At 47.0% G+C, this 23,510-nt stretch overlaps 1 protein-coding gene across 2 annotated transcripts in view; it reads right to left on the reverse strand.

Moving 5' to 3' along the window:
- Positions 1–36: 36 nt before the first annotated feature.
- The window catches only part of CAPN1 (calpain 1), a 28,433-nt gene continuing 4,959 nt past the window's right edge, over positions 37–23,510 (reverse strand). For both annotated transcript variants that reach the window (XM_055315225.1, XM_055315226.1), the window contains exons 7-22: positions 23,242–23,325; positions 22,807–22,892; positions 22,398–22,472; positions 22,117–22,277; positions 6,939–7,117; positions 5,997–6,008; positions 4,972–5,183; positions 4,835–4,874; positions 4,227–4,292; positions 4,080–4,137; positions 3,244–3,308; positions 2,555–2,623; positions 2,257–2,335; positions 1,535–1,651; positions 1,182–1,240; positions 37–814 (exon numbers count right to left, since the gene is read on the reverse strand). In XM_055315225.1, the coding sequence (XP_055171200.1) occupies positions 788–814; positions 1,182–1,240; positions 1,535–1,651; positions 2,257–2,335; positions 2,555–2,623; positions 3,244–3,308; positions 4,080–4,137; positions 4,227–4,292; positions 4,835–4,874; positions 4,972–5,183; positions 5,997–6,008; positions 6,939–7,117; positions 22,117–22,277; positions 22,398–22,472; positions 22,807–22,892; positions 23,242–23,325 (1,389 nt within the window). In that variant the 3' untranslated portion in view covers positions 37–787. The remainder of the gene's footprint in view (positions 815–1,181; positions 1,241–1,534; positions 1,652–2,256; positions 2,336–2,554; positions 2,624–3,243; positions 3,309–4,079; positions 4,138–4,226; positions 4,293–4,834; positions 4,875–4,971; positions 5,184–5,996; positions 6,009–6,938; positions 7,118–22,116; positions 22,278–22,397; positions 22,473–22,806; positions 22,893–23,241; positions 23,326–23,510) is intronic.

Consider the following 23,510-nt stretch of genomic DNA (forward strand, 5'->3'; position numbering starts at 1 on the left):
GCAGGTTTGGGCAAAAATATACTCCAGAGACATATCTGGGGCCTCTTCCTTTATTGTTTGGGGTTTCTCTGCATGGAAATATGAGATCCCACCCCCATCCCACACCCAGGTGCTTCTGGCACCCCCATTACTGGTACACCAGTGCCTGAAGAGTCCCCTTTAAAATCACCAATATAAAAAAGGAGGGAGCGAGGGACCGAACACCTGGCTACCCCTCAGTCCAGGTGGCTCCTTGTTGGCAGGTGGGGCAGGGCTGGGGGGCAGCTGCGGAGGCGAGGGGCACTGGCTTCTGCACAAGGGGGCTGGGTGTGCCCAGCCCCAGGAGGTGGTCTCCGCTGAGAAGGGCCCTGCACATCTGGATTATAGACCATGCAGAGCTAGTGGTTATGGTTTGGAGTCTGCTGCAGCTGAGGCCAGGTGGGTAGGCTAGGTGGATGGCCTCGGGTGGGGCGAGAGGACACATCAGGACGCTGGGAGGCCTGGGGCTGTCAGCTCTCCCAGGAGCCCCATCCTGAGGCAGGAACAAGCAAAAGCTGCCTTCCTCGTTTGGCGACGGGAGGGGCGGGGAGTCCACCCGAGCCCCTGGCTGGCGAAGGTAGGGAAGGCCACACAGCTCTGCACAGAGCAGATGAGCACGGCAGCTGGGAGTTGAGGGGACAGGAGGCCAAGGCCACCTCCTGCTCCGAGGAAGGCACTTGCAGCTGGTGTGGCCTGGTGTGGCATGACGGGAAGGCATGGCTTGGCAGATGAAGGAGAGGAACATGGCCAGGGCACCTGAGCCCCTGCCTCATGCAAACATGGTCAGCTGTAACCACTGCAGAGGAGGGCAGACAGACGAGTCAGCCAGGGACAGTAGAAACGTTAAGTCCAGCCTCCCAGCCCGGAAGCCACTGTCTCTTCACCCCCTGAGGGCAGGTGTGAAGGGATGCCTCGGGGTGGGGGGGGGAACTTTCTTACCTCTAGCCCTGGGAGATCAGGGTGCTGGCTCCCACAGAGACCTCCAGCAGCCTGGCCCTGCCTTCCTGCTCCTTTCCCGGTACCAAGACAACCCCATCCCATCCCTCCAGGACTTGGAGGCCTGGCTTTTAGGGCTGGTTCTGAGGCCATGGGCTCCTGTCCTAGGCAGGTAGGAGAGCTCTACTACCCCCAAACACCCTGCCACAGCCAAGGAAAGTTCTCACCTTAAACAAATCAAAAGTCACCACTCCATCTAGATCTGTGTCCAGAGTTTTGAAAAACCCTGCGTTCAAAAGAGGTTTTGGCATCGAGAAATCAGTGGGACGTTCAGGCAGGGCCAGGAACCCCTCTGTCCCCTGCCCCTCCCCACACATCCCCACAGTATCCCAAGGCCTCACCTGTGACTGCCAGAAGCCCGAGCCCTCCCCTGCTGCCAGGTCCCCACACCCCCAGCCTCCTGGCACCCAGCCTTCCAGGTGCAGCGACCTTCACCTCTCTAGCACATGCCATGGCACCTGTTGTTCCCCCCAGCTTACAGAAGACAGAGCTAGAGACAGGAGCTGGATGGGGCACTCACGGAACATGGTCTCCAGGCGTACTAGGCAGCACACAAAGTTGTCAAAGTCCACGGCCAGGTCTGGCTCCGAGTAGCGGGTGATAATGAGTTCATACAGCTTCTTGTTGAGCTTGAAGCCTGGCCCAGGAGAGTGGGTAAGGGCCAGGGAGGCGTGGCCTGGCCTGAGGGGACAGCAGGGGGACTGGGGCTGGGCAGGGAGAGCCCTGAAGCTTAGAGGCATGAAGACCCCCTGAGTAGGGGCAGGAGCTGGGAGCAGTTGGGCAAGCAAGTGCCAGCTGCAGAGTGAATGAGGGCCTGACTACTCCAGGCAATCAGCTGGCCAGGGAGGGCCCAAGGGGTCCAGTTTTATTTGTGTAGAAAGCCCTGACATGCACCTCTCTCATCGGAGGCTCTGGAGCCCAGCTCCGCCCCTCCCTGGCTGTGTGGCCACAGGCCAGTCTCTTTCCCTCTCTGAGCCGTACTTTCCTCTCTGTACAGTGGAGATAGTAAAGACCCTTCCCCTGTTAGGCTGCAGTTGAGGGCAAATAGAAATGCTGATAAAGCACTTATCAGCATGGTCATCATGGGAAGACGGCAGAAGATGGCTGTTACTGCCACACCCCATCATCATCACCACCCCAAGGGCTGGTGTGGTGGGCTGCCACCCTGGGTCATGACATGGAGTCAGCCTGGAGCCATCTGTCTGGGGCTCTGCAAGGGGGCATCCAGCCCTCAGGCCTTACCTGCAGACTCAATGGCCATCCGCATCTCGTAGGCACTCATGCTGCCCGACTTGTCCAAGTCAAACTTCCGGAAGATGGACTGGAGTGGGGAACAGAGGGTGAGGCCCAGGCCAAGGGAGGCACCCAGCCCTTCCGGTCCAAGCCAGGGTGGGGGCTTGCCAAAGGTACCGGGGAGGGACCCGAATGGTGGGCCAGGGGCTGGGATCTGGACAGGCAGCCCGGCCCGGGAGCCTGCAGCCCACACCTCATGGATGGGGCTGAGGCGCTGAGGGGCTGGCAGGGACCAGGGACCACCTACCAGGTAATTCCGGATGCGGTTCCACAGGATGTTGAACTCCACCAGGCCCAGCTTCCCATTGCCATCCCTCTGGGGCGCTACTGTTAAGAAGCTTAAACCAGGAGTACCTGGGCGGTTTGGTTGGTGAAGGGTCTACCTTTGGCCCCAGTCATGATCTCAGTGTCCTGGGATCAAGCCTCAAGTTACATTGGCCTCCCTGCTCAGCAGGGAGCCTCCTTGTCCCTTTCCATCTGCCCCTCCCCACCCCCCGCCAGCTCATGCTCTCTCTCTCTCTCTCTCTCCTCTCCAATAAATAAAATCTTTATTAAGTAAAAGAACAAGCTTAAACCAGGCATAGGGTGAGGGAACAATTGGGAAGAAGGGGAGGCTGGCCTCAAGATGAGGGGAATGAAAAGGGGCACAGCCTGCTGTGTTGGGCTGGGAGGGGTGCAGAAAGCACCAACCTTAAAATCACTAGAGGACCTAGGCCCTGCCCTACCTCTCCTTCCACACAAAGCCTGTGCCTGTTTCCCTCTCCCAGTCAATGGAAGCTGCCCAGGAAAAGAACTGGTCTGTCCAGACTCGACAGAGCTTTGTCTCTTCCTCTGTGTTCCCAGGAGAGATCACGGGGTATCCCCCCACCCCGCTCTGCATGCCCCCCCCCGCCCCCGCAACCCAAAGTAGCCTCAGGAAACAAGAGCAAAGGATACGTCCATGAGGTTCACCATGCTGCGGCATGACTCCAGGCTGAAGCCCTTGGTACGTAGGTCCTTGTCTGCAAGAAAATCGGGTCCAGCCCCTTAACCACTGAGCTTTCCAAGCTTGCCCTGTGCTGGGGGTGCCGGGAGGGACGGGGCCCAGGGATGCCCGCTTCTGGCGCCTGGTGTGGACAGTCTAGCAGAGTGGGTGTGTCTGATCATGTTTATCGTTAGCATGGGTTAAAGTATTTGAGCAATCAAGCAAGTGTTCCAGCTGCTGTGTCCCTGCCACCAAGAGCCAAGAATGAAAGGAAATCAGTGCTGAATGGAAATAGGACAAACACAGTAGAAGGCCTCACAGTGTGAGGCCACGGTGGTCACGGCGGGGCTGGGGTTTGCCGCAGGCCCCAAAGAGGACAAGAAGGGAGGGGTCTGGGCTGAGGAAACGGTGTGGATGGAGGGCAGAGGTGGGGGCAAAGGAAGGGGGTGCTGCCTTTAGCTGTGCACTCTGGGAAATAATTCTCATTCTGCTCGAATGCCTCATTCTGCTCGAAGCCATTTGGCCTGGCCTTGGGGTATATCTTCTGGAGGAAGGGGGCCTGTCCCTGTACTGTGGTACTGTCAGCAGCTCAGCTTCCACCCACACCAGTCACAGCACTTGGGCCTGGGGAACAGGGCCCTACAAGAGAGTGGAAGGAGTCTGGGAGGAAAAGAAAGGTGGTGGAGGCTCCCCCTACCCACAGAGACCAAGGGCTTGGTTTGGCCCAACATGGGAACAGAGGCTTAGATTCTGGAGTTTGGAGGAAGTGAGGACACAGGGTAGAAAGCTGCAGCTTGGGAATGCTCACGCTTGCTGATGATCCTGTTAAGGATGGTCTGCAGCTCCTTGACGCTGATCTCCATGTCCTGGGGGAGGAGGGAGGATGGCACCCGCCCTGGGGAAAGGCTGTCCCCTGGCGCCCCAGGGCCCCTCGCTTCCACCCCACCCAGCCTACCTCCCCTGCCAGTTGCCTGAAGAGGGCCTTGAAGTTCTCATCAATCTCTTCTTCTGAGAGCACTTGCTGGATGGAGAAGGGGGAGAGCAGGTCAGGGGTGTTCCAGCCAGGCCCCTGCACGGATAGCAGCTGGGGCGAGTCTGGGACCACCATCACCATGTGCCCACTTTATTGCATCTCTGAGCCTCACTCTCGTCACCTGTAAAGTGGGAATCTAGACCCCACTTTCCTCCTGCCCAGGGCTTTGTGGCCTGAGGGAGGGCGCATCTCAGCTCAGTGACGGGAGTGAGGCCTTGGGCAAGTTCCTTAACCTCTCTGAACTTGAGTTTCTCACTGAAGGGGGAAATGGTGACAGCACCCTGACAGGGTCGTTGTAGAAGAAACGGAGTGACCAAGTAAAGAGCTCAGCACAGACCTAGAACAGAGAAGATCTCAGGAACACCGCACTACCACTATCTCTAAGTCCTTTGCAAACTATAAAGTCCTGGGCAGATGAGGGATTGGGATTACTTTTATGGTTCCAGCCAGAGCCCAGGAGCCAGGACACCCAGGTCCCCAGGATATAATCAGGATGAGGCAGAGGAGGAAGGCACAGGGGTGGCACGCACCTCATCAGGGAGATTGGCCTGGATCTGGTCGTCCAACTCCCTGCAGAGGTGGGGAGACAGAGGGGCCAGTCAGGGGGGTGTGCAGGGGGACCTGTGGCAGGTGGCAAGTGGACGCTGGGGAGGGGCCTTCTACTCACTCCGTCCCGGCGCTCTTCTCCGAGAAGAAGCGCAGCACAAAGTCACCCTCCTTGTTGGGCTCAAAGGTGGAGGGGACCACCACGTACTCCCCGGGTGGCAAGCGGAAGCGGGTGCTGACCTCCCGCAGGTTGATGAACTGCTCCGAACGTGCCCGGGACGAATTAGCCAGGAAGAAGTCGCGCTTCAGGTGCACGGCAGGCTGGCCCACCAGCTGGTGGGAGGCAAGGAGGGAGTGGGGGCTGCAGCTGGCCACTCAGCCACCCTCAGGAGCTGCCCCACAGCCCCAGATCTCAGGCTCCAGGCCCTAGCCATGGGGGCAGAGAGCTGGTCATGGTGGTCACCCGCAGTCCGTATGACCCTGACAAATCATTCTGTCTCAGTTTCCCCGTCGGGTAAAGTGAAGGTGACAACCCTGCCTCCTGCATGGGGCAGAGGTGAGGAGATAATATGGAGGTAGATATAGATACTCTATAGATATAGATGTCTATAGATATAGACACCATTGCAGTAACTTTCCCATTATTATCACTCACAGCTTCCCCAAGTCAGGCAGTGCAGGGTACCTTCCATGGGGCCCCTCCTTTAAAGCTCATGACAGCCCTGTGAGCCGTTGCTGTCATGCCCATTTTACAGACACTGACAAAGAGGCTTAGTGCTTTAGCAGCTTGCTCAAGGGTATCCACTGCTCCGCTCCTAACCAGCACCCCTGGCAGCTGCAGCCAGCACTTACTCCGTGGGAACGGCAAGACAGGAAGAGCCTCAGATGTGGTGGGAGGTGGGGTTCCAAGGGCCAGGGTTCAAATCCGGCTCCCTCACTCATTACCAGCCCTGGCTCCCAGGACAGCAATGTTTGCCCCCACCCTGCCCTGGATTGGGGGAGGAGGGCAGTTAGTAAACAGTAAAACGAGATGACTTCTTAATTCTCTACGTGTGGACTTGCTGCCAACTTGCTCCCCTTTGGGCACCGTCAGGCCTTGTGTGTTCGGGGATACGTAAATCCAGGTGATTCAGGTTTCAAACCTACCTCCGGAGGGACCTGCCAGAGAGATGGAGGAATTTAGAGATGTATGCCTGGCCCAGAGGCAGGGGTACAGCGTATTCTGGGCAGAAGGCCCGAGTTCTTAAGAATGATGGGATGAGGGGCAACTGGGTGGCTCAGTCAGGTAAGCGGCTGCCTTGGCTCAGGTCATGATCCCAGGGTCCTGGGATCAAGCCCTGCATCAGGCTCTCTGCTTAATGGACAGCCTGCTTCTCCCTCTCCACTGTTAGTGCTCTCTTACACATTCTTTCTCTCTCAAATAAATAAAATCTTTAAAAAAAAAAATGATAGGATGAAGAAACCAGAAGGCAGGGCCCAGGGCCATTGGTGACTGAGAACCATCTTCATGCCAGAGAGGGGCCTCAGGACCTTAGGAAAGGGGCCCAAGCAGGGTCCTCCCTCATCCTCGGAACGCCCTGGGCCTTGGCTCTGAATCAGAGCACCCAGGACAGCCCCCAGAGTGGCCAACTGCAATATTCCACAGTCCAGGGACATCAGAGGTCCACACCAGTCTGCAGCCAGGAGCTCTGGGCCAAGACTGTGGCCATTCTCTACCCCCACCAGGAAGGGCCAGAAATGTCTGTCTTGAACACAGTGAGTGAAGCAAGGCCCTCATAGGCCAGCTTTTGCTTACATACTTCTAAGATAGGGAGCTCACTACTCCTCTACGGCAGCCCACTTGCCTACTTCTTTCTGAAGCTGAGCCAAAGTCTGTCCCCTAGAGGCTACCTCCTAGGTGTCAAAAAAGCCAGATTCCCTCTATCCAAGAGCAACCAACCTCAGCAGGTGCCTCCAGGGGTTAGGGTCTAGGGCCACCTGTCTCAGGGCTGTGGCGGCATTGTCCTCCGGCGCCCCCTGCTGGGGTTCGCCTACAGTGCACCAGGAGGCCTGCTTTCCCTGCCAGTTCTGTGAGATCCACTGGCTCACCTCGTATACCGCGAAGCCAATGGTCTCCATGTCGCGGCCAAAGCGGCGTTCGCGGCGGCGGTGCTTCTGCATGAGGGCTAGCACGAAGCTGCAGCCTGATTCGCGACCCCCGTAGTCGTCGTCCGCATCATCTGTCTCCTCCAGCCGGATCTTGAACTGGGGATTGACCCAGAAGGTGGCTGTAGGAGGTGGGTTGTTGGCAGGAATGAGGAGGTGCAGCGCAGAGTGGAGGCTTCCCCTCCCCACTGTGTCTGCTCATCCATTCATCCAACAAATATTGCTAATTGTCCACTGTGTGCCATGAGACAGATGTTCAGTGGGAACGCACAATCTCTACCCTCCTGAGCTCACTCTCTGGGAGGGGAGGCAAAGTATTTGCAAGTCAGTGTAATTAACAGAACTATTACAAAGAATAAGCAACCTGGAACTAATCTGGGGAGGCATTTTTGAGGCATTTGAGGGAGATCTGAAGAAGCCCTGGGAAGACACTGGGAAGCAGGAGAAGGAGAATAAAGAGCCCCACACCTGAGGGGACAGCCAGTGTCTGATGCAGCATCTGGCTCTGGCGAGCATCAGGAGTCCAGAAAGGCAGCAAAGGAGTGGGAGCAGGGTGGGTGGAAAGGAGTGTGGTTTGAATCAGAGAGCAAAAAGACCTCCGCACCCCTCCCACCTCACTCCCTTATCCCCCATGGGCCTGCACCAGGAGGGGCATGAATAGATTTGGATTTGAAAAGGTTGCTTATTGTCCAAACTGCTGTGTGGACAATGACTGAGGAAAGAAAGAGAAAAAGCAGGGTCTAACAGGAGCCTCATAACTGCAAAGAGTGACAGAGACTTGCCTTTCTGGCAGTTTGGTGATTGAGTTGCCCATGACTCCCTAAACCACCAGCTGGATTCAATACACAAAATTGCTTTGTAGAGACACTACTAAGCCATTGCATTTCCCTCCCCCATACACAGGTGACATTAAACAAAATGATAGATATTAAGTGTGAGAAATGGTAGAAATAACCCAACTGTCCAACTGAGGAATGGATAAAAAGAAATGTGATGTAACTAAACAATGGAAGATTCTTCAGCAACAAAAAGGAATGGAGTACTGATAAGTACTATAATGTGGATAAATATCCGAACAGGCAAATCTGTAGAGACAGGGTGTTGGTTACATGGGAATGAGGAGGAGGAGGGGCTCAGGACTGATAGCTATAGAGCGCATGGTTTCTTTTGGGGGTAATCAAAATGTTCTAAAATTGATGTGATAGATACACAATATATGAAAAGCCACACTGAATTTTATACTTTAAGTAGGTAAATTGCATTGTACATGAATTAGATCTCAATAAAGCCTTTTTAAAAAAGTGGACACTACGTTGCGGGGGCCTGAGTAGCTCGGCAGTTTGAGTATCTGACTCCCGCTCATCAATTTTCAGACCAAGAAAGCCCAATGAATCCAAAGCAGAATGAAAAGAAATCCACACCTCAATACATGATGGTGAAATTATAGAATACAGAAGATAAACAATCTTCAAACAGAAAAGACAAAGCATCACAGGAGACAAGGGAAACAGAGCCCTGACTCACAGAGCTACAGAACCAGAATAAAGAACAACAGTACCTTCAATGGGCTTAAAGAAATGCAATCTAGAATTTTGTGTCCAAAGAATTATCAAGAATGAGCATGCTAGGGGAAAGGAGAAAAAATGAGTGGGAAATATCAGAAAGAGAGACATGAGAGACTCCTAACTGGGAAACGAACTAGGGGTGGTGGAAGGGGAGGTGGCGGGGGTTGGGGGTGACTGGGTGATGGGCACTGAGGGGGGCACTCGATGGGATGAGCACTGGGTGTTATTCTATATGTTGGCAAATTAAACACCAATAAAAAATAAATTTATAAAAAAAAAAGAATGAGCATACTATAAAGGCATTTTACAGAGACACTGAGAAAGTTTAAAGAAGAAGGAGAGGGAGAAGGAGGAGGTAAAGGGAAAGAAGAAATGTGAAAGCGTATATTTCAGGGAGATGGAAAATGATCTCAGATGAAAGTTGTGAAATTGGTGAGCAAAAATACTGTTATGCGTATAATCTAATGAATATGGAACATATCAGATAATGATGATATTTAATTAACAGCAGGAAGAAAACTGTTTAGAATTAATTAAAATACTAGCTAATGGGCAGCCTGGGTGGCTCAGAGGTTTAGTACCGCCTTCGGCCCAGGGCCTGATCCTGGAGACCCAGGATGGAGTCCCGCGTCGGGCTCCCTGTATGGAGCCTGCTTCTGCCTCTGCCTGTGTCTGTGCCTCTGCCTCTCTCTGTGTCTCTCATGAATAAATAAATAAAATTTTAATATAAAATAAAATAAAATACTAGCTAAAAACAGCGTATTAAATAAAAGGAGGGGGTGATCCAAGTTAAGTAGTCTTAAGGTCTTTGCATTGTTTAGTAGGAGGGTAAAGATACTGATCAACTAACTTTAACATACTTTTTTTTTTTTTTTAAGATTTTACTTATTTATCTGAGAGAAAGAGCACAAGCAAGGGGAAGAGCAGAGGGAGAGGGAAAAGCAGACTCCCTGCCGAGCAGGGAGCCCAATGTGGGACTTGATCCCAGGACCCTGAAATCATGATCTGAGCCGAAGGCCACTTAACCAACTGAGCCACCCAAGCGCCCTGATCAACTAACTTTAGAATATATTAATTAAAGCACTTATATCTTCCAAACCCATACACTGAAAAACTAGTAGAGAAAAAGGGAAAGGAACTTAATCCAAAATAAGGCATAACAGGAGGGACAAACAGAAAATGTGCAATAAGTCCGCTGAAATAAATATAAAGTTATCAGTATTTGCTGTGAATGTAAATGGTTAAACTTTCAAATCAAAGGGCAAAATTTTTCAAATGGATTATTAAAAAGCCAGCTATAGACTGTTTACAAGAGATAACAAAACGCTGAGCTATAGAAAGATTAGACATCGAAGAGTATAACAAAACATAACACAAAATTACTAACCAAATGGAAATTGGAATTGCTTTACTGACATTGACAGAAATAGACTTAAAAGTAAAAGAATTATTACCAAAGAAGATAGCCTTTAAATTACAACAACAACACGTTCACTTCACTAGCAACTTATAACAATTCTAAGTTTGATGTACCTAATATCATAAAGCAAAATATATAAAGAAAAATAATTGATAGATACAAAGGGAAAAGCTGGGAAAACCATCAGGATGGTGTGTGATTTTATCCTCCCTCTTCCAGTAATTGACAGATAAAGCAGACAAAATATTGAGCTTGATATGATGCACAATTATAAAACATTCCCCCTACCACTCAGAATTGTGTAACAGTCAAGAGAATAGACTGCAGGGTTGTGGGGCACCTAGGTGGCTCAGTGGCTTTCTGAGTCTGCCTTTGGCTCAGGTCCTGATCCCTCTACCTATGTCTCTGCTTCTGTTTCTCATGAATAAATAAACAAAATCTTAAAAAAAAAAAAAAAAAAGACTGAATCCTGGGTTCAAATCCCAGCTCCGTCACTTATTAGATTCATGCCTTACCTTCCTTATCTGTAAAACAGTACCTACCTCATAGGGTCAGTGTGAAAGTTAAGCAAGCTTTATGTTTAAAATATTTAGAGGAATGTTTGGCATATAACATATAATAGATAACTGTTAATCAGTCTTTTTGAGAACATGGGAATGTTGAGAAAAATTCAACATGGCATGGGCCATAGAACCAACTTCTGTTTATTTCAAAGCTACGATCTTATATAGATTGTGTTCTCTGACTATAAGGAAATTAGGTTAGAAATCAACAATAAAACAATAATTAGTGGTTTATAACTGGGAGTTTTGGTTATTGATTCAATCTCTTAATTGTTACAGGTATACTCAGGTTTTCTATTTTTCTTAAGTCAATCTTGGTAGCTTATTTCTTTCTAGGAATTTGTCCCTTTCATCTAGGTTAGCTAACTTGTTGGCACACAACAGTTCACAGGATTTCTTTATAATCCATTTGTTTCTGCTGGATTCGTAGTGATGTTCTCTCTTTAAATCCTGATTTTAGGAATCTGAGTCTTCTGTCTTTTTTCTTGTTTAGTTTGGCTAAGGATTTGACAATTTTGCTGAGCTTTTCAAAGGACTGACTATTGGTCTTACTAATTTTTCTCTATTGTTTCTCTATTTCATTTCTTTGGACTTTAATCTTTATCATTTTCTTTCTTCTCCTTGCTTTGGATTTAGTTTGCACTTTTACTAGATTATTAAGGTAGAAGATCAGGTTATTGATTTCAGATCTTTCTTTTCTAATATAGGCATACGATGTTTTATTACCATCCTACGTGATTTCTCATTTACATTATGATTTCTTTTTGATAAACTAACTCATTCCATGAAACTGACACTACTTTGATAGCAAAGCCAGATAAATACATCATAAGAAAATCACAGGACAACATCACTTATAAATATCAATATCAAAAATCCTCAACAAAATACTAGCAAATCAAATCCAACAGTTTTTTAAAAGGATTACTATCATGAAATAGGATTTATCTCAAGAATGAAGGGATAGTTCAACAAAGAAAATCAATGTAATATGCCACATTAATAGAACAAAGGGGGAAAAACCTACATGATCATTTAATTGATACAGAAAAGGCATTTCACAAAGTCCAACACACGTTCATGATAAAAAACATTCAGAAAACTAAGAATAAAAAAGAATGTCCTCAATATGACAAAGAGTGTTTATGGAAAAGCCAGCTAATATCATACACAGTGGTGAAAGACTAAAGCTTTCACCCTAAGTTCAAGAATAAGATGTCTGCTTACACCATTGCCATATAGCCACTATGTGGGAAGGTCTAGCTAGAGTAATTAGTCAAGGGGGAAAAGAAAGCCTTCAAATTGTAAAGGAAGAAGAAAACTATCTCTATTTGCAAATAACACAATCCTATATATAGAAAAACATGAAGAATCCACAAAAAAGTTCCTATATCTAATAACAAGTTCAGCAAAGCTGCTGGTTATAAGATCAAGACACAAAAATCAGTTATGTTTCCATATACCAGCAATGAACAATTGAAAAAGAAAATTAGGAAAACAATTCCTTTACAATAGTATCCAAAAGAATAAAATACCTAGGTATAAATTTAACAAAGGGCTGAAACACTCGAAAACTAAAAACTGCACAACAATACTGAAAGAAATTAAAGACAAGAAAAAATAAAGACATCTGATGTTCATGGATCAGAAAACTCAGTATTATTAAAATGTCAACACTTCCAGAAGTGATCTGCAGAGTCAATGTGATCTTTATCAAAATTCCAACAGTCCTTTTCACAGAAGTAGAAAAGCATATCCTCAGACTCATGGAATTATAAGGGGCCCAGAAGTCAAAATAATTAAGAAAAAAACAAAAGTTATAAGACTTGCACTTCCTGATTTCAAAACTTACTACAAAGCTACAGTAATTACAATAGACAATAGTGCGGTACAGGCATAAAAATAGATACACAGGGGCGTCGGCTGGCTCAGTCAGTTAAGTGTCCAATTCTTGATTTCAGCTCAGGTCATGATTCCAAGGTTGTGAGACTGAGCCTTACACCAGGCTCTAGGCACAATGCAGAGTCTGCTCCAGATTCTCTTTCTTCCCTTCCTCATATTCTCTAAATAACTAAATAAAATATTTTAAAAGAAACAGATATATAAACTAAAAGAAAAGAACTGAGTCCAAAAATAAACCCATATATCAATGGCCAATTGATTTTTGACGTGGGAGCCAAGACCATTCAATGGGAAAAGAATAGTTTTTTCAACAGATCATGCTGAAACAACTGATTTCCACACGCAAAAGAATTAAGTGTATGTTCACTGGAATAGCACCTATTTCACACCGTCTATAGTGCTATGGTGATCAGGGATCTTTTATATTACTATTGTGCTCATTTGGGGGCACCACAAATTGTACCCACATAATATAGCAAACTTAGATAAATGCTGTACATGTTCTGACTGCTCTACCCACCAGCTGTTCCCCCTCTTTCTCTCTCTTCTGGGGCCTTTCTATTCCTGAAGACATAATATTGAAATGAGACCAATGAATAACCGTATAGTGGCTTCTCAGTGTTCAAATGAAAAAGTCCCATGTCTCTCAACTTTAAAACAAAAGCTAGAAATGATTAAGCTTAAAGAGGAAGGCGTGTCAAAAGCTAGACCTTCTGCCTCAAACAGCCAAGTTGTGAATGCGAAGGGAAAGTTCTTGAAGGAAACTAAAAGTGCTATTCCAGTGAACACACATGATAAGAAAGTGAGATAGCCTTATCACTGAGTAGAAGTTTTAGTGGTCTGGGAAGCCTGGGTGGCTCAGCGGTTGAGCGCCTGCCTCCAACCCAGGGCATGATCCTGGAGTCCCGAGATCAAGTCCCACATCGGGCTCCCTGCATGGAGCCTGCTTCTTTTTCTGCATCTCTCATGAATAAATAAATAAAATCTTAAAAAAAAAAAAAGAAGAAGAAGAAGAAGTTGTGTTAATGGTCTGGACAGAAGATCAAACTAGCCCCAACATTTCCTAAGCAAAGGCCTAAGCCACAGCAAGGTCCTAATTCTGTCCAATTCTTTGAAGACTGAGTGAGGTGCAGAAACTGCAGAAGAAAAGTTTGAAGGTAGCAGAGGTTGGTAGCATGAAGTTTAAGGAAAGAAGCCAACTCTGTAACATGAAAGTACCAGGTGAATCAGCAAGTGCTGGTGGAGAAGCTGTAGCAGTTCCCAGAAGATCCAGCTGAGATAATTAATGCAGTTAATACACTAAACAACAGATTTTCAATATAGACAAAACGGTCTTATATTGGAAGAAGATGCCATTTAGGACTTTCATAGCTAGAAAGGAGAAGTCAATGTCTGGTCTCATGGCTTCAAAGGACAGCCTGAGTCTCTTGTTAGGGGCTAATGCAGCTGGTAACTTTAAGTTGAAGGCAATGCTCATTTATCAGTCCAAAAATGCTAGGGTTCTTTAGAATTATGTCAAATCTACTCTGCCTGTGCTCTGTGAATTTTTAAAAATTTTTATGTAATCTCTACACCCAACCGGGGGCTCAAACTCACAACCCCAAGATCAAGAGTCACACACTCCTCTGATTTAACCAACCAGGCACCCCAGCCTGTGCTCTTTAAATAAAACAACAAAGCCTGTGTGACAGCACATCTGTTTATAACATAGTTACTGAACATTTTTTAAAATAAATTTTATTTATTTATTTATTCAGAGAGAGAGAGGCAGAGACACAGGCAGAGGTAGAAGCAGGCTCCATGCGGGGAGCCCGACGTGGGACTCCATCCTGGGTCTCCAGGATCACACCCCAGGCTGCAGGCAGTGCTAAACCGCTGCACCACCAGGGCTGCCCTAGTTACTGAACATTTTAAGACAACTGTAAAGACCTACTGCTCAGAAGATTCCTTTCAAAATATGACTGCTCACTGACAAGGCACCCGATCACCCAAGAACTCTGATGGAGACATATAATGAGATTAATATTTTCTTTTCTTTTTTTTAAAGATTTTATTTATTCATTCATGAGAGACATAGAGAAGCAGAGATATAGGCAGAGGGAGAAGTAGGCTCCCTGTGGGGAGCTCGATGTGGGACTTGATCCCAGGACCCCAGGATTACGACCTGAGCCAAAGGCAGACGCTCAACCACTGAACCACCCAGGTGTCCTAATTAATGTTGTTTGAAGCCTGCTAACATAGCACCCATTCTGTAGCCTCTAGATCAAGGAGTAATTTCAACTTTTATGCCTCATTACTTAAGAAATACATATTGTGGGATCCCTGGGTGGCACAGTGGTTTAGCACCTGCCTTTGGCCCAGGGCGCGATCCTGGAGACCCGGGATTGAATCCCACGTCGGGCTCCCGGTGCATGGAGCCTGCTTCTCCCTCTGCCTGTGTCTCTAGCTCTCTCTCTCTCTCTGTGTGACTATCATAAAAAAAAAAAAAAAAAGGCAGCCCCGGTGGCGCAGCGGTTTAGCGCCGCCTGCAGCCCAGGGTGTGATCCTGGGGGCCTGGGATCGAGTCCCACATCAGGCTCCCTGCATGGTGCCTGCTTCTCCCTCTGCCTGTGTCTCTGCCTCTCTCTCTCTCTAGCTGTGTCTCTATGAATAAATAAATAAAACCTTAAAAAAAAAAAAAGAAAAAGAAATACATATTGTAAGGAAGATAGTGGTTCTTCTGATGGATCTTGGCAAAGTTAATTGAAAACCTTCTAGGGGGGCAGCCCCAGTGGCGCAGCGGTTTAGCGCCGCCTGCAGCCCAGGGCGAGATCCTGGAGACCCTGGATCGAATCCCAAGTCAGGCTCTCGGTATGATGCCTGCTTCTCCCTCTGCCTGTGTCTCTGCTCTCTCTCTCCTCTCTCTCTCTCTCTCTCTCTCTCTCTGTCTCTATGAATAAATAAATAAAATCTTTAAAAAAAAATTAAAAAGGAAACCTTCTAGGGGCACCTAGGTGGCTCAGTCAGTTAGGCATCTGCCTTTGGTTCAGGTCATGATCCCGGGGTCCTGATATGGAGCCCCATGTTAGGCTCCCTGCTGAGCAGGGAGTCTGCTTCTCCCTCTCCCTCTGCCCCTCCCCCTGCTCATGCTCTCTCTCAAATAAACAAATGAAATCTTTTAATAAAAGAAAAAGAAAACATTCTAAAAAGGATTCACCATTGATGTCATTAAGAACACTTGTGGTTTAGGGGAAGAGGCCATAATATCAACATTAACAGGAGTTTGGAAGAAGCTGACTGCAATCTTCATGGATGACTTTGAGGGGTTCAAGACTTCACTATAGGAAGTTGCCACAGATATGGTGGAAACAGCAAGAGAACTGGAATTTGAAGTAAAGCCTACAGATGAGACTGAATGACTGCAATCTCATGATAAAATCTCAGTGGATGAGAAGCTGCTTCTTATGGATGAGCAAAGAAAGAGGTTTCTTGAGATGGAATCTACTCCTGGTGAAGATGCTATGAAGACTATTGAAATGACAACAGAGGATTTAAAATGTTACATAAACTTAATTGATAAAACAGTGGCAGGATTTGGGAGGATTAATTCCAATTTCCATACAAGCTCTACAGTGGGTGAAATGTTATCAAACAGCATCATATGCTACAGAGAAAGAGGTTCGTGAAAAGAACAGCCAATCAATGAGGCACCCTTGTTATCTTATTTTCAGAAATAACCATGGCCACTCTAGCCTTCAGCAACCACAACCCTGATGAGTCAGCAGGCATCAGGATCGAGGCAAGACCCTCCACCAGTAAAAAGATTACAACTTGCTAAAAGCTGATGTCAGTATTGTTAGCAATAAAATATTTTTAAATTAAGGTATGGAAAGGATGTAATGCTATTGCACACTTAGTAAAATATAGTGTAAACATAACTTTATTGGCACCAGAAAACCAAAAGATTCATTTGACTTGCTTTATTGCAGTATTTGCTTTACTGTGGTGGTCTGGAAATGAGCCCAGAATATCTGTCTCTGAGGTATGCCTCTACGAAAATTAACTCAAAATGGAACAACAACCCAAATATAAGAGCTAACAGTATAACACTCTCAGAGGAAAACACAAGGATAATCTTCATGGTCTTAGATTTGAGAGTAGATTCTTAGATATGACACCAAAAGCATGAGAAACAGAAGGAAAAATGAAAAACTGGGCACCATCACAATTAAAAACTTCTGTCCTTCTCTTCTTTTTTTTTTTTTTTTTTAAATTTATGATAGTTACACAGAGAGAGAGAGAGAGAGAGAGAGAGAGAGGCAGAGACACAGGCAGAGGGAGAAGCAGGCTCCATGCCGGGAGCCCTACGTGGGACTCGATCCCGGGACTCCAGGATTGCTCCCTGCGCCAAAGGCAGGCGCTAAACCGCTGAGCCACCCAGGGATCCCCCAACTTCTGTCCTTCAAAGGACACTATCAAGAAAATGAAGACAATGCACAGGATGGGAAAAATTATATGCAAATCATCAATCTCATAAAGTCATATCCAGAATGTATAAAGAACAACACTTACGACCCAACAATAAAAAGATAACCCAATCTAAAATGTACAAAGTGGGGCACCTGGGTGGCTCAGTGGTTGAGTGTCTGCCATTGGCTCAGGTCATGATCCCGGGGTCCTGGAATGGAGTCCCACATCAGGCTCCCTGCAGGGAGCCTGCTTCTCCCTCTGCCTCCGTCTCTGCCTCTCTCTGTGTACCTCTCGTGAAGAAATAAAATCTTTTTTAAAATAAATAAAATAAAATAAAAATGGGCAAACTATTTGAATAGAAGCTCTTAAAAATATAGATTAGTGGCCTGAATACATGAACACTCTTATCGATATCATTTGTCATTAGAGAAATGTAAACTGTCAACCAGATGTCATTTTATAACCACCAGGACAGGTATAATAAAAAAACATGGGCAAGAAGTGTTAACAAGGATGTGGAGAAACTGGAACTCAGTTCCAATTTCTGGTGGGAATGTACCATGATGCTGTCACTTCAGAAAACAGGTGCCAATTCCTCAGAATTAAACATGGAGTTACCACAGAACCCAACAATTTCACTCCTACTGAGAATTTCACTCCTAAAGAGAACATTTGCTCACACAAAGACATGAATATGAATGCTAAAGCAGTATGACTCATAATAGCCAAAAAGTAGAAACAATCTACATGTCCACCAACTGATGAATGAATAAGCAAACTGTGGTATTACCCAGGCTATGGAGTATTATTCATCCATAAAAATGAAATCAAGTACTGATACATGTTACATTGTGAAAACGTCACAATAAGGCAAAGAAGCCACACACAAAAAGCCACATATTATATGAGCCATTTATGAAATGTCCAGAAGCAAATCTAGAGACAAAAATGTAGATTAGTGGTTGCCAGGGGCTTAGGGAGAGAGAGAGGGAGAGGGAGTGACCCCTTATGGATATGAGGTTTCTTTGGGGAGTAGTGAAAAGCTTCTGGCATTAGATAGTGGTGGTGATTGTCCAACATTGCGTGGATACTAAAAACCACTAACTGGATACATTAAAAGTCTGAGTTTTACAGCACGTGAATTATATCACAAGTCTTCAAAACATTATCCATCAAAATTGCATCACTCAAAGATGCACTTGGAGGGAAAAACTTTGGGTGTTTACAAAGAAAAAAACAGCCCAGGGACTAATGATATGAAAATAATACTGTACAAAGATCAATGGTCAAAATCCATTTCCTTGTAAAGCATACTATCCACAAACCTCTCAAGGGCTCCTGGGAGGCTCAGTTCATTAAGTGTCTGCTTTTGGCTTAGGTCATGATCCCAGGGTACTAGGACTGAGCCCCAAGGTGGGCACTCTACTCAGCAGGGAGTCTGCTTCTCCCTCTCCCTCTGCCTGCCCCTCTCCCTGATTGTTCTCTCTCTGTCTCTAACAAATAAATAAAATCTTAAAAAAAAAACACAACAAAACAAACTTCTCACAGGATTGATAAAGATGGAATGCAAATAAATACTATGAAAAAAAGAGAATACGTAGTTAAAGGTGACATATCAGAATGTATTAAAAGTATCTTTATGTTTATAATTTTGAAAACAGAGGCAGAGGAAAAACTTCTAGAAAATACAACTGGTTGAAATAGGCTCAAGAAGAAATAGACAACCTGAAGAGTCCTATAACCATTAAAGATACTCAATTTAGAAAAGTTAATCTTCACATCAAGAACAAAGGAGGGCCAACTGCTTTACAGCTCAAGTCTACCAAACATTTAAGCAACAAATCATTGTCATCCCATGCAACTCTTCTAGGAAACAGAAAAAGAACACTTCCCAATTCACCTTCTTGAGCCAAATATAACACCAGTACCAACACTAGACAAGGTCAGTATGAGAAATGAAAATGACAGGCAACTCTCACTCATGAACTTGAATGTAAAACTACTATTTAAAAAAGTATGTCCTGACTGTGTTTGTTTTTTTTTTCCTCAGGAAAGTAAGGTTGATTTAATACTAGAAAAGTGATTCATGTAATTTACCACTGAAAAGATAAAAAGCTAATATAAGAATAAATACAACTAAAAGTATTTAATAACATTAGACTTCATTAACCCGATAAAAGACTAGAACACTAGAACAGAAAAGATTTTAGTGTTGAAACATACAGTAAACATACAGTACATATGTCCTTTAAGATGGGGTGAAGGGGGCGTCTGGCTGGCTCAGTCAGTGGAGTGTGTAACTCTTGATCTCAGAGTCATGAGTTGGAGCCCCATATTGAGTGTAGAGATTACTTAAAAAATCTTAACAACAACAAAAAAAGATGGGGCTATCACCAGGATATAGCTACTTCCATGCACCACTCTACAGTCCTGGCCACCAAATAAATAAGAAAATGTAACAAAAGTCACAAAATTGGAAAAAAAAAACAAATTTATCATTATTTGCAATTAGAAAACCAAGAAGAATCTATAGATAACTCCGTAAAATTCGTTATAATTTAAAAAGTTTGCTAGAGGGGCAGCTGGGTGCTTCAGTCGGTCAAGTATCAGCTCAGGGCATGATCTCAAGGTCATGAGATCTAGCCCTACGTCTGGCTCCAAGCTGGGCATGGAGTCTGCTTAAGATTCTTGCTCTCCCAATGGAAAAAAAAAAAAAGATTCTTGCTCTCCCTCTGCCCTGTCCCCCTCAATTCCACTCTCTCACCCCACACTCTATTTCTCTCTCAAAAAAAAAAAGAATTTTTTTTTTTTTTTTTTGCTGGTTACAAAATAAATTTAAAAGGTCAAATGCATGTTACTGTATCAGCAACTATTATTTGGAAGATATAATTTTAAGAAATGATTTATAATAGTAACAAGATGATATAGCATCTAGTGATTAATCTCAAAGATGTTTAAGTCCTTTAGATGAAAATTATAGAATTTTATTGAACAACACTAAGAAAACCAAAATAAAGAGATTATACCACAATCTTAGATTAGAAGACTCACAACTGTAAAGATGTGAGTTCTCCCCAAGATGATCTATAGACTCAATTCAATTCCAAATTAAAGTCTCCAAATAGGGATCCCTGGGTGGCGCAGCAGTTTGGCGCCTGCCTTTGGCCCAGGGCGTGATCCTGGAGACCCGGGATCGAATCCCACATCGGGCTCCCGGTGCATGGAGCCTGCTTCTCCCTCTGCCTATGTCTCTGCCTCTCTCTCTTTCTCTCTCTGTGACTATCATAAATAAATAAAAATTTAAAAAAACTTTAAAAAAAAATAAAAAAATAAAAAATAAAAAAATAAATAAAGTCTCCAAATAACTCTTTCTAAGACTTAGTAGCTGATTCTAAAATTCATACAGGAAAACAAAAGGCGAGAATAGTTCAGACTCTTGAAGGCACATACCCTGCCCCAAAGCAGGACCTCTTATAAATCTATAGCAATGGAATCAATGTGCTGTCAGCAGAAGGAGAGACCAAGAGATGAGACGGTGAGCCCAGAAAGAGACCCACACAGAAATGGGAACTACAGGATGGAGCTGTCACTGCAGGGCACTAAGGAAAGGGCAGATTTCTCAATAAATGATACGGGGAACAGTTATCATCTATTTGAGGACAAACTGAAATTGGATCCCCGAGAAGGGAAAGAATGCTTCAGAACAGGCCTCTGAGCCATGTTGGAACATGGAGGATGCAGGATGTGAGTTCAGAGCAGAAGTGGGTTTGATAAAAACAAAGATGTGGGTGGCCTTTAAAAAAGTAGCACCAGGGGTGCCCAGGTGGCTCAGGCAGTTAAGCATCTGTTTTCGACTCAGGTCATGATCTCAGGGTTCTGGGATTGATACCCCACATTGGGCTCCCTGCTTAGCAAGGGAGCCTGTGTTTCCCTCTCCCTCTGCCACTCCCCCTGCTTGTGCTCTCTCTGTCAAACAAATAGATACAATCTTAAAAAACAAAAACAAAAACTGAACTGGAAGTGGAAAAGGAAACAGGGAGCATGGCAATCAGAAATATTTTGCTTTGAAGGGGAGCAGAGCAGTGGATGGGGATGTGGGGTCAATAGGCAGTTGCTCTAAGACAAGGGATTCTCCATAATGACACGGGAGCCGGAGGTGATGGATGAAGGAGCCAAAGGCTTTCAGACACATGGGAGAACGGGAGCCATAGCAGGGGTGGGGGTGGTGCCCATGAGCTCAGACAATTCTGTTGTTGTTACAGTCGGGAAAGCAGTAATGATAGGCACAGACCAAGACAAGCAGGGCGAATACGAGGGGTACCCTGCATGAAGGGAGCGATCTTTTGATGAAGTGCCAGTCCGGGTCCACAGATGGGAGTAACCATGGAGGCAAGTTTGAGGAAGTGGGAACGTTACTACTGGCAGTGGAATTGCTGGGGACCATGCAAGTGGTCACCTAAGGTGTGTGACTGTAAATATACAGGGGCAACACGGCCCAGGTTGTGTGATTTTCCCTCTAGCCCCACTCAGTGGTCCTGGAGCTGATGGAGAGGGTTCAGTTCCAATTGTGCTGGTGCCAGGGAGCCTGGAGCCAGAGTGTCTGCAGGGACAAGGCTACAATGATGATTCTAACTGGTGGGAAGAGAAGACAGGATGGGAGATGAAGGACATATAATAGTGGGTTTAACAGACCAGACGATGAGACAGGGCTGAGGGTACAGGATGAGGAAGCCCAAAGGGTCAAGGCAGAGGTCGGGCTGCAATGTCTGGTCCGGCTCCTGTGCACCATCATGTGGGTGGCTGAATTAACGCAGAAGAAAAAGGTGCTGCAGGTGAGGATGGGAAGGAATCGAGAGGCCAGGCTGTGGACCAAGTCACCTACATGGATTCAGAAGTCCCCAGAGAGTGACAGAGGCCCAGAGAGAAAGATTGTGGGCCAGGAGGGAAGGTCCCAGAATGAGGAGTGACAGAGAGGTGGCTGGCTGGCCACAGAGTCTCCTCCCATTGTTAGCTCCCTGGGCTCAGCCCCAGGATGGTGAACCAACCATGGCTCTTCAGAATTTATAAGGCTAGTCAACCTTTTACTCCTCAAAGCATATCCCAGAGATCAGTACAACCGTGCTGTCTTATAAATGAAGAAACTGAGGCTCAGGGAAGAGACCCAGAGGGGCAGGGGCAAGGCCCTCGAGCCAGGAGGCAGCAGGGCTGGGAGCTCAGGTCACCTGGGTAGTTCCGGCAGCCCCCCGCGGTGCTCCCCCGCCGCCAGGTGCCCTCGTAGAGTGTGGTGTTCCATTTACGGATGGACCGGCTCTTGAGCGCATCGGGTGTCAGGTTGCAGATCTCCAACCGGGTGAACTCACGCATGAAGTCTCGGAAGGACATCCTGGGGTCCCAGTACAGAGGTGAGCCACAGTCCCCGGCCAGGGCACATGTGGGGTCCGTGGGGATCCGGGGCTGGGGCACAAGCCCTGAGAGGGGCTGGACTGAGGAGGGGGCTGCTCACCAGAACTCTCCATCCTCCATCTTGACCCGGAGCTGCTCCCTTTCGTAAGGGTCCACGTTGTTCCACTCTGAGGAGCTGGGGGAGAAGGGCGCTGCCAGAGGCTGATGGAAACTGCCCTGCGGGCCTCTGTCCCTCGGGCCTGGCCCCCCTTAGCCCAAGTCAGAAGGGCTCTGCACGGTCAAGCCCAAGATCCCAGTTCCAGGGGCTGTCATACGAGGGCCAGCTCTGAGGATGCTCACAGGCTGGGCCCCGTGGCCTGCTTGGCCTGAGCTTTGTCAGGACAGTCCCCCAGACCTGGTAACATAGGGATGGGCACCCCCTGCTCAATCCTGAGCACAGTCCCAGCAGAAATGCCGTGGCCCTGACCAGCCTCCCATAGCCTCCCCAGCCAGTGTCCTCTGCCCCTCACCCGTCACTCCAGGCTCCCGTCCACTCCACCTCGCCCCAAGGATTCCGCATCCGGATCAGGCTCACCATCTGGCCCTGGTAGTTCACCTGTTCCCAGAACTCCCATCAGCGCCTGCTTCCAGCACACACTTTCAACATGGCTTCCTGCTGTGTTCCACTCAGGAGCCCCGCTCGGCACCCAGCACCACACCCAGGGAGATACAGCCCCTTCTCCATGAATTTACCCAGGAACTTACCCCGAGGGAGGCTAGGCAAACAGACTACAGAAAATCAGAGCTGAATAAGATAAATATCTCAAGAGACAAAGAAGATGCCTCAGGAGGTCAAAGAGCCAGCCCCTCCCACAGCTGTGGTCCTACGCCAGACAGGCAAAGGCCAGCCAGAAGGCAGAAGCCACCTTAAACGGACAGCCCAGACAGCCCGTGTGGGGTGGTACCTGCTTGGCCCCTGTCACAGAGTAGGCATGGCCCTTCACCAGCTTCTTGAAAGTGATGGCCTCCATGTCTAGAACGCTGGAGATCTGCAGGGATACATGTGCAGGGGTTGGGGGCCAGGTCCCAGAGACGAGGGGCATCCCCATCCCCAGCCCAGAAGGGAGACCCATGGATCCCAGACACTCCCCATGCACAATAGCTATTGGGAGTGGCAGGCAGGGGAGCTGACTTCGCCTAACACCCCAACATAGAAAGGGGGGTCACTCCACCA

This window comes from Nyctereutes procyonoides, unplaced genomic scaffold (assembly GCF_905146905.1).
Source record: "Nyctereutes procyonoides isolate TBG_1078 unplaced genomic scaffold, NYPRO_anot_genome, whole genome shotgun sequence".
Lineage (NCBI taxonomy): Eukaryota > Metazoa > Chordata > Mammalia > Carnivora > Canidae > Nyctereutes > Nyctereutes procyonoides.